Raw genomic sequence first — 11624 nt, 5'->3', positions numbered from 1 at the left:
TCTTCAATCCTGGACTAGGACCAAAAGTCAAAGCAGACTTCTTTTCTTTAACCTCAGTCTGTGGTTTTTATTATGGCAACAGAAAATGGGCTAATACGGGGGCGGGGGTGGGGGGAGGGTGGGCGCAGGGCAAAAACATAATCTATTGACTCACAGTAAGACATACTGACACAGCATATACCACAATTATACTGGTTTAGTCACTGATGTGGAGGTGTTGGTTTATTTGAGACAGGGTCTCCTTTTGTAGTATGGGTTGGCCTCAAACCCACAATCCCCCTGCTTAAGCCTCCCAAGTGTTGGGATTACAGGTATGTGCCATCACACCTGTCTCATCTCCATATATCAGTATTCAATTATGGGAGGGGGCAGTAGATCCCCTAAGTCTACCATTTAAGGCCATGTGGCTCTGATACTTGGCTGCAGGAATGTACAACTCCAAGTCCACTCTCCCAAGCAGAGGCAGAGTCTTTATTGGAAAACTGGAATCAAGACTGGGAGACCCTGTCTCAAAAAGATTAAAAAAAAAGAACCAAACCAAACCAAACCAAACCAAACCAAACTGACAAACAAAAATCCTGGAATCAAAGCCAGTTACCTGAGCAGGAAAAAGAAGGACCTAAGGCTTCTGTACAATTTTGAAATTCTTTCTAATAGTTTAAATATGAGATAATTATTAAAAAAATAGGAACTAAGTGTTATTTTCCCCCACTTTTTTTTTTTTTTTTTTTTTTTTTTTTATAAAGATAACCCATGACTAGGGCTTGATGTCAAAGAAAGGTTTGCCCTTACAGCAGTGGATAGGGGTTAAGTGGACTCCCATGGGGATTGGTGACTCATGAGAAGGGTCCATTACAGTAACCACAGCACTTTCTCTAAAATTCTCATGAAGCATTTTGTTCTTGTCTGACAAATTCATGCAGCTAATTAAATAAACATCACCCAAGGTTTTAAGGCTAAATGGACTGCTGATTCCATTATCTTGGAATAATTACTCTGGGTAGACAAAATGATTCTTTCCTTGTACATTGGAATAGAACTAAAAATTAGCCAGAATGTACCTTGGCAAAAGCAGTAACAGGGAACGTTCTAAGAGACGCCCGTTGTCTCTTAAGGTTTTTTGCCAATCAATATAATTCTCAGTCCCTGAAGTGCACCACACCCGCTGATGAGAGTCTAAGGTTTGTCTCTCCTACCACATTATGATTTACTACAGGGTGAAAAATGTGTCTCTAAGCTGGGTGTGGTGTCACATGCCTGAAATCCCAGCACTTGGGGGTTAAAGGCAGGAGAATCATCAAGGTCATCCTTGTCTACACGGAGTTCAAAGACAGCCTGGGCTACAAGAGACCCTGTCTCTAAAACCAAACTATGTCTGATTAGCCCTTGATGCTCCGCTTCTAGCATCTAATACTTTAACACCACAGATGCTCAATAACTGTGTAGTGAAGGATTTCACAGGACAGAATTGGAGTGAAACTGTAAGATCATTTGTTCGTTTTTTGTTTTACCCAGACAGTCTGTGTGATCAGCCTATCCAAACCCTTTGCCCATTTTTCTATTGGGTTATTTGTCCTTTTTTTTTTTTAAATCAATCTATAGTGCCAGGTATTTCATATTCTATTATTTCCAATGCTAACCATCTGTTTATTATTTGCAAACACTCTCCCCATGCCACCTGCCTTTTAACCTTTTATCACTCACCATGAAGCTTTGATTTTTATCCTTTTTACACGGATGGGAATAGAACTGAGGGTCTTGTACATTCTAGGCAAGTACTCTATCACTAAATTACAACTCTAGTCCCACAAATTATTTAAAAATTTTATTTATAATTTTTATTTTATGTGTATGCATGTATTGCCTGCATGCAGGTAAGTGCACTCATGTCATACAATGCCCATGAAGGACAGAAGAGGCTGTCAGATCCCCTCGAACTGGAGTTATGAACAGTTGCTGGCTGCCATGTGGGTGCTGGGATTCAAACCTGGGTCTTCTGTAAGAACAACCAGTGTTTTTAACCGCTGAGCCATCTCTCTAGCCCCCCACAAATTATTTTTTAATGTAACTCAAAGTATCAATCTTTTTCTCTTGGGTTTGAGCATTTTGTAACTTATAAGGTCATAAAGACAGTCTTATAAACAACATTTTTCAAGGAAATAAAATTTTCTTTAGACTTTAGGTAAACCCTATTTATGCCCATTGCCTTTAACTTCTGAAGAATGTAAAAATGGGGCTCTATTTGTCTGTTTTATTTCATGCCCCCAGTGTCCACTTCTCACAAGCTGGCTGATCTAGCAGGATTTACAATGAAGTTGTCTGAAAATAGGCTTTGCCATACTTAGCCTAAATGTTGCCTCAATGTTTCAAAAGAACCGATAGGGTTAGAACCTGGGAAGGATTTCTTCAAGAAAATTATACCATGTGCTGAATCCAAATCCAGGTCCCCTCTACTGCCCAATGGGAAGAAGAACCATGCCCTGCTTCGCTCCAGCCAGCAAATGAGGTTTAGATAATCAACTGGAAAGACTGGGCCATAGGTCCCCTTGTTAGAGGTCAAAGGTCTGTGGTGGCCTGATGTGGTACACACCTGCAATTCTAGAATCCCAGATCGCATGAGGCTGAGGCAGGACATGATGAGTTTTATGCCAGGCGGTGTTATAAAATAAGACCCTGTCTCAGTCTGTTCTGCTGGAGAACAGGAGTGGATAAGACAGAGGGCTGTCTACAGGGGCACTGCCCAGAGTGGGCCTCGGCTGGAATGGGCACCATCAGTGGCAAAGCTTCAACTTCAGAGGGACAGGGACAGTGCAAGACTAAGGCTCAACAGCTAGAGGGGCCAGGCAGTGCAAGTCTAAAACTTAGGACATAACAGCTAAATTATAGAACCAGTCTATGTATCCAACAACAAAATGGATATGGAAAATGGGAAATACACACACACACACACACACACACAATGGAATGTTTTCAGCCACAAATAAGAATGAAGTTATGTTGTTTACAGGAAAATGGATGCAAATGGAGACCATCATATTAAGCTAATTAAGCCAGTCTCGGAATGCTGGATATGTTTTCGTTCATTTGTGGTTGCTAGATTCTATTTATAGATACATAAACTCATACACATATATTTGATATGAAAGTAGAAGTCAATTGTCCAGGAGAACACATCAAACTATTGAGAGTGGAGAGGAGACGGAAGCTGGAGGAACACATGAGGGAATATGTTCAATGCCCCATATATTAACACATGAAAAAAATTAATAAAAAAGTAATTAATTAAAAAAGCCTTGGATGACAAAGGAGCTTAAATCTGCATGAAATTTGGAGACACACTGTTCATTAAAATGGGGTTATTTTTGTGAAAGTGACAAGAAGAATTTTAAAAAAAATTAAGGGGGACAAGACATTATCTGAGATGAGAGTTACCACAGACTTCACTAAAGGACAGGGATGAACCAGTCCAGGGCAGACTTGACCAGGCCACAGCACAGTGTCTCCTAACTATGTCTGGTTTCCATTGCTCATGAAACACACAGGATTTGCTGCCCATGAGCCAATGGTGTGCAGCCTTGACATACCACCTACAGGAGCATGTAGCACTACATGGTGATAACCTGTGCTCTGTGCAAACATATTTATATGTCACACATTTTGTACCTAACAGAGGATGATGTTTAGACTTTGAAGATCATTTAAAAGGAGCTACTATACACCCAGGTGTACAGTAAATGTATTTACAATAGCCAAGAAGTAGAGGCCACTGAAATGCCCATTGTTGGACAAATAGTATGCTTGGTAATAGGGTGGCTTATTAATCTGCCTTGAAACATTCTGACAAGGGGCTGGAGAGATGGCTCAGCAGTTGAGAACACTGGTTGTTTTTGCAGAAGACCTGGGTTCGAATCCCAGCACCCACATGGCAGCTAATAATTGTCCATAACTCCAGTCCCAGGGGATCCAACAGCCTCTTCTGACCTCCGCGGGCATTGCACTTACCTACATGCAGGCAATACACACATACACATAAAATAAAAATAATAAAAAAAATTTAACAAAACATTCTGAAAAATGCTACAACATAGATAACCCTGGAAGGCATTCTGCTAAGTGAAGTAAGCCAGGTGCAGAGGGACAGGGTCTCTGGAGGCTTCAACCAGAGACAGAAAGCCAAATGCTGGATGAACGCTTAATGGGCACAAATCTACTTGCTACAAGGTGAACTGGACACTGGCTGCTCAATAGTTGGAATATAGTTTCCTGCTGAAGAGTTAAGAGAGATTTTACATGATGTATATTATGTAACGATTAAAAAATAAAATCATCACTCCAAAATAAACTGAAAGGGAGAGTTACGATGAAGAATAGCTAAGGATTAGCAGGTGCATGACAGAACTTGAAAGCACTGAACCCTCTTTCAAATCTGTGACGAAAATCCTCTTGAAAGCCCTGTTTTGACTGGTGAAATGGCTCAACAGGTAAAGGTGCTTACTGTAAAAGCCCAGTGACCTGAGTTCGATCTCTCAAACCCATGTAAACGTGAAAGGAGAGAACCAACTCCACAAAGTTGTCTTCTGACCTCCAAATATGTGCCATGGCATGTGTCCTGTCACCATCATGCACATGAATGATAATACTTTGTCTTTAAAGTCTTATTTTACAGGCAAAGAAATTGAAAAAAGTACTCTGACTCTATCTACCAGTGGAGAAGTTCATCACTACTGAAATCTCCCCTGCCTACAGCCTCTGAGACTACAAGGGATCAGAGAAGTAACAAGCATCGTTGTTATTTGCATAGGTCCCTATGTTTTACAAATCACTCTTTCCTGGATATTATCAGACTATTGCAACAGATGGGTTTTCCTGTTATCAGAAGAGGAAATTAAGTCCGAGGAAAGAAGGAAGTACTTGCTTGGTCATACTACCAAAAGAGGCTCCGATTCCACAGCATCTAACCCTGGATCCTAGACACCCATCCATATCTAGTTCCTCATCTGGTCCAACTTCTCATTTTCCAGATGAGGATGGCTTCAAGGCATACACCCAGAGGCTAATGTCTTGTCCAAGCTATAGGAGAGCTAGCATGCTTTGCATATATCATCAACATGTATTTTTAAAGATATTCTTTCATGATAATACATATTCTATAAATACCTGTGTGATAAAGTAAGGCAGAGCACCATCAGCATAAAATAGAGTGCTTTATTCTAGAAGCCCTTTCAAATTTGCAGACTGGATACATTAGAACCACTTCACTTAAGCACCCATCTATTCTCATTATTCTTCCCTTTCCCAGCCTCCTTGGCCATTAGCACTACAGTTAGTCAAATCCACTTAGATAGCATGCCTGGCCATTCTTGCAGTAGATTTGGTACCTAAGCATCAAAGTACATGATTGCTGTATTATGCAGACCTTTGAAGAGTGGAATTACATAAATCCTTACTTGATCCTGACTTCATGTCTGTAAGAAATTCTTAAATCAGTCTCAATAACCCGGAATGAACTTTGTGATGTCACAGCAGGAAAGTACAGATCTTCTGCCCAGCAGATTTTTTCTAGTAAAAGAACTTACTTTCTGAGTTTACTACAAGGCTGTTAAGTGTGAATGAACTAATGCTGTATTTGATTACGGGCATGTGTGTGGTTAGTTGGAATTGCATGTGGAAATATGACACTATAACCCTTCCTATGTCAATGAGGGTGCTTTTCCATGAATCCCTATTTATTTTTTTGCCTTCTTATTTGGATTAAGACTACGGCTGATACCCAGGAACAAACTCGATGGCAGGTGCCCCTCTTGACAGCAGTCAAAAGCATGTAATCCTACTAAATAAAATTTCCAAGTCTATTGGTCAGGAACCTTTCGTCTACCAGATCATAAAACCACACCAGGATTCCAGGAAGAAAAAAGTGATTTTAAAGTATTAGTTCTACCATTATTGTTACTAAGAACTCACAGGAGATGAGCACTTTCTCCTAAGCTGTATATGTCATCTGACAGTACGTCCCAGTCCCATGAGATTAGCAACTAGGTCTGTTCTGCTAACCACTGGATCTAGCATGCTGTATATACATATTCTGAATATATATTCGCTGGATGACTAAATGAATGCATTTCATTTTCATAACTACTCTAAAAAACATTCAATAGAATACCATTAGCATCATTTTATAGAAAACTGAGGGTCAATGGTAATTAAAAATGTGTCCAAGGCCATTCAGATGACAAGTATCAGAGCTTATATTTAAATACGTATGTGCTTGACCTCAGAATCTGTGGCTCAACCATGACATAATTTTTCTTGTGTAGAACAAGACATTTCTAGTACTGAGGTCATCTAAAAGAAAAGTTTAAAAAGCTATGTTTCAGCTAGGTATGGTAGTGCATGCTTTTAGTCCCAGCACTTCGGAGGCAGAGGCAGGCAGATCTCTGTGAGATTGAGGCCAGCCTGGTCTACACAGCAAGTGTCAAGCCAGTGGGGGCTATAGGGAGACTCTGTGTCAAAAAGACCAAAACAACAACAACAATATTATATTTCATATCAAGACTCTATTCCAATCATTATCTTTTTGATTTTATCAATACTCTATAACCACTAAGTTTAAACAAATTACTTACCTACAAAGCCTTCTTCACCAACCAGTTTCAGTGCAATTTTATCAGCCAACACTGAGGAGTTGCCATGAGCTATGTTAGCAAAGGGGCCAGCGTGCACAAATACAGGTGTCCCCTACAGAGGAACAAGGACAAATTAAAATCCCAAAGGACTGGAAGAATGGAAATCCTGATCAACTTGAGGCACACAGTGGAGAAGGAACACTGGGTATTTAAAAACTTACCCAGTCATTCTGACTTTACATTGTATATTCAAAGCATCTCTCAATGAGATTTAAGAATATCTTGAGCCAGGTATGGTGGTACATGCCTGTAATTCCAGTACTTGGGAGGTTAAAGCAGGAGGGGAGGATTCAATGCCAGTATAGACTACAGGAGCTTTGTCTCAAAGAAACAAACAACCAACCAAACAACCAAACTAACAAAAAAGTGAGCATAAGAATCAATATAACTAATGAATTCTGGGAACCAAGACAGGCCAAAGGCAGAAAGGCTAAGCTCACAGACTACTTTCGTTTTCATGATAAAGTTTTCCAATTTTTAAGATGTTTGTCTTTCCTTAATTAAAAAATTTTTTTGTGTGTATGAGTGTATTGCCTGCATGTATGTAAGTGCACCCATATCATGCAATGTCAGTAGAGGTCAGAAGAGGGTGTCGGATCCCCTGGAACTACAGTTAGGGACAGTTGTTAGCCACCATGTGGGTGTTAGGACTCAAACTTGGGCCCTCTTCAAGAATAGTCAGTGCTCTTAACTGCTGCTGGGCTATCTCTCCAGCCCCAAGTTTAAGTCTTTTAAAGGATGGTTTAACTATTTGACATGCTAGAAATGTGGCAGTTATTAAGAAAACCAAAGCAAAGAAAAATTTCACTCATAGTAAATTTTTTTGAACAATAGAAACAAATTTTTGTTTTTGTTCAGAGAATCTTATATAGCCCAGGGTGACCTCAAACTCACAAAGTAGCCTAGGATGACTTTGAATACCTGATCCTCCTGTCTCCACTTCTCAAATATTGGAATCATAGGCATACAACACAATGTCCAACTTAAATTTACTATTAAATTTCTTTAAGTATACAAAATAATGAATTTCCTTATATGACATTTCATACATGTATAAATTGTATTTTGCTCATGAGTAATTCTTATGAATTACAAATAAACAAAACCGATATAAGAGAATCGTGAAAAAAATTTAGACTTTTAAACCAACTTTGTCAATATATTCATTTTTAATGACATTTCTATTCCTTCTTCCTTTTCCTCTGCTGATGACAACAGACTTTATTTAGCCCTATCTGAAAAAATTTGCTCATTAAAACATTCAGGCTTTATTCCTCCCCCAGCCAGGGCCATTGGGGTCTGTGTGTATGAAGGTTTGGCCTCTCCACCTGTGAAAATACAGGCTGCCCCTCTGCTGACACAGGGGAAGGCCAGGAGCACTGTGGGGGCCAGGGGGCTGGGAAACATGGAAAATTCCCACGAGTGAAGATGGGTTATTAGCTTAACATGGTTCAAAGATGGAAAAGCTGAACAAAGAACAGGACTAAAGTAAAAGAAAAACCATCTGGGAAGAAAGCAGAGCTTCTCAACGCTACCACATGCATTCTTTATTTACTTTCCTCCCAAAGCCCACAGGAGAGAGAACAACACAGGTCCCGGAGACGGTCCAAGTGATGAGTGTGGAACTACAACTCATACATGCTTGCTGACATGTATGTATGCATGGTTAATGTCCACAGCCCCATAAAACTCGTCATCTATTATTTTCTCTTCTGTCTAAATAAACCTTGAAGTGCTCTGAGGAAAACATTTTAGACTCCGAAGTCTCCATCACCTTCTAGCACTGCTGCTCTGAGCCTGTTGCCACCAAAGTGGAGTGTAAAGAGGAGGAAGCCACAGGAGGAAGTGCTGGGCCCTGGTCTCCAAGGGTCATAGGGTGATAGGGAGTGGTTGAGCAGGCATAAGCCTCATGATTCCTGAGAGGATCATCCCAAGTTGTTGCTTAATCTAAAACAAAAACTTTAATTTAAAAAGGAAAAGACTTAGCTGGGTGTGGTGGTGCACACTTTTAGTCCCAGCATTTGGGAGGCAGAGGCAGGCAGATCTCTGTGAGACTAAAGCCAGCCTGTGGGTTCCAGACCAGCTGGGGCTGCAGGGATCCTGTCTCAAAAACAAACAAATGAAAGAAAGAAATGACTTTTATCTTTTGTAGAACTTTTCTTTTTCTTTTTAAAATAAATATTTTATGTGTGTGAGTGTATTACCTGTATGTGTGTAAGTGCACCCATGCTGTGCAATGCCCATGGAGGTTAGAAGAGAGTGTTGGAATCCCTGGAACTGGAGTTATAGATGGTTGTTAGCCACCACTGGGTGCTGGGAATTGAACGTAGGTCCTCTGTAAGAGCAGCCAGTGCTCTTAACTGCTGAGCCATCTCTCCAGCCCCAGAACTTCTCTTATTACCTAGGCTATCAGCAAAAATATTTGATTTGAAAATTTATTTATTTAATTAAAAAAACTGTGTGTGTGTGTGTGTGTGTGTGACACCTTGGATTTTGGTCCTCGTCTTTCACCTTAATTGAGACAGGGTCTCTGTTTGTTACCACTCCATATGCCATGTTAGGCGGTCCAGAATCCTTCTGTTTCTGCCTCCCACCTTAAGGTAGGAGTGTTAGGCTTACAGATGTGTGGCCACACTCAGTTTTTTATGTGGGTACTAGGGATTTCAATTCAGTTCCTCATGTTTACATAGCAAGTGTTTTTATTGTACCATCTCTTCAACTGTTAACTTTTGATTTCTAATTAGCAACTATATATCTTATGGAATTTACTGTGATATTTTGATATGTGTGTATTATGGAACGATCATTTTGGAGATGGATCTGAAATGTCCTTCAAAGTCCTCTGCAGTAAAGACTTGGTTTCCAGTTTGGCATCCTGGCATGGTAGTGAAGCCTTTAAAAGGTGGTGCATAGTAAAAGGATTTACATCAAGGGGAACGGGTGTTTCCTTGTAGAGGACTGTAGGATCCTGGTCTCTTTCTCCTTCTTTCTTCATGTCCTGGCGATAAGGTAAGCAACTCGTTTCCCAACATTTTCTAGCCATAATGTACTGCCTTACACAGAGCCAAGATGAACAGGGTTAATCAAACAGAGACTGAAAACTCCCAAACTGTGAGCCAACAGAAACCTACTCAACTCATGGGGTTGTTATAGTAATGGAAAACTCACATAGTATGTCAGGGCAACCAACATGTCACCTTCATACCTCTCTTTTTTCTTGTAGTGAGAATACATAAAATCTATTCTTTCAGCCATTTTGAAACATACACTACAGTGTTATTAACTATGATTAACAGATCTTGAAAACATTCTTCCTGTCTAACCAGAACATGAACCATTTGGTTCACTTCTCCCCATTCCCTGCACCCCCACCCCACCCCAAGTGTCTGGCAATCACAATTCTATCCCCTACTTTGCATTTTATAATTTTTAAAAAAGCCAAAATTTTTTAAAGTTTTCTGTGTATGAATGTTTTGCCTGCATGGATGTAAGTGTACCTGTGCATACATTGCCTGTGGAGTCCAGAAGAGGGTGCCAAAGTCCCTGGAACTGGAGTTACAGATGCTTGTTAGCTGTCATATAGATGTTGGGACCCAAATCCAGGTCCTCTGCAAGAGCAGCCTGGGTTCTTAATGGCTAAGTCATCTCTCCAACCCCCATCCCCATTTTATAATTTTGTATAAATGTAGTTTTAGCTGGCAATCACAGAACCAGATGATGCAAGAGGAAGAGGCCAACCCATTCCTGACATGGGAAACCTGTCTTGGGAAGGCCAGGGGAATTCTCCAAGGCCACATAACAGATTAATAACTAAATCAAAATTACACTCCTGGTTCTGAAACTCCAAAGTTTGGGTAGACAAATGATTAAAACATCATTGTTAGACAGTCAAACACAAAGGCAGATACACACATTTGATGACGGATGTAGATATAAAGTGCTTTACACTAAATATATTGTCTTAAAATTTCTGACTATTCCAAGGTATATTTATCTTTATTCAGGATACTTCATATACAGAATGCTTGGGAATGTCATGTAGAAATTATCTTGACTTCTCCTGATGAATACGTTCCATAATGAGCTTTGCACAAACTTCTTAAGATTAATACTTCAATATATTGGTTGCTTGCCAGATCTCCATTAGAATGTTAGAAAGAGACCTTTCTGTGCTGTCAGGTACTGTAAGTACTATCCACACGTGGCTGTGGAGCATGGAAAATGTAGCTAGAACTCTGTCCCCACCCCCATTAAGAAAATAAATACATAAGTAGAAACATGGCTAAACCACTAAAGGACAGCATTTCACATTTTATTTAACCTTAGATTGAAATAAACATAGGTAGCGTATGGTCACGGCAGCACTGGACTCAGCAAACACTGTGTGTGGCTCACTGAGTGTCTGTGTGTGTGTGTGTGTGTGTGTGTGTGTGAAAGAGAGAGAGAGAGAGAGAGAGAGAGAGAGAGAGTAAGTTCTCAGCCTGGTTCTGAATGAGGCTCACCTGGGATATCCCAGAGAGAGAGAGAGAGAGAGAGAGAGAGAGAGAGAGAGAGAGAGTTAAGTTCTCAGCCTGGCTCTGAATGAGGCTCACCTGGGATATCCTAGACATCTGTAGCACTCAGTCTAGGGTGGGGCTAAGCACTGATCAGTATCCTGAAATCTGCAATCTTTCAAGGAACAGCTAGGATTGAGAAATGATGGTATCTCAGCCACCTGCAGCGAACCAGAGGGAACCCCAGATGCCCTCCTATGAGACTAGCAATAAGGGGTGGCCCCCAAAATAACAGCCCGCAGATCGGATTTTTAGGTCATCCAAAGATGCAGACTCTCCCTCTGGAATGACTATGTAGAATCAAAGTTGCAGAGCTCACAAATGCAAATATTTTTAACCAAATGCCGTGCTTAATTTTTTTATTTTTATTTTTTGGACTTTTTGAGAC

The 11624-nt window shown here is 40.4% G+C and overlaps 1 protein-coding gene across 1 annotated transcript in view; it reads right to left on the bottom strand.

The window, feature by feature from the left end:
- Mthfd1l (methylenetetrahydrofolate dehydrogenase (NADP+ dependent) 1 like) overlaps positions 1-11624 on the bottom strand; it is a 236318-nt gene that overhangs the window by 113857 nt on the left and 110837 nt on the right. Inside the window, exon 20 of the mRNA XM_008847734.3 lies at positions 6624-6735. Within this exon, the coding sequence (XP_008845956.1) occupies positions 6624-6735 (112 nt within the window). The remainder of the gene's footprint in view (positions 1-6623; positions 6736-11624) is intronic.

Source organism: Nannospalax galili, unplaced genomic scaffold, assembly GCF_000622305.1.
Source record: "Nannospalax galili isolate Female #2095 unplaced genomic scaffold, S.galili_v1.0 scaffold563, whole genome shotgun sequence".
Classification (NCBI taxonomy): Eukaryota; Metazoa; Chordata; class Mammalia; order Rodentia; family Spalacidae; genus Nannospalax; species Nannospalax galili.
This window is presented reverse-complemented; position numbering and strand designations above follow the sequence as displayed.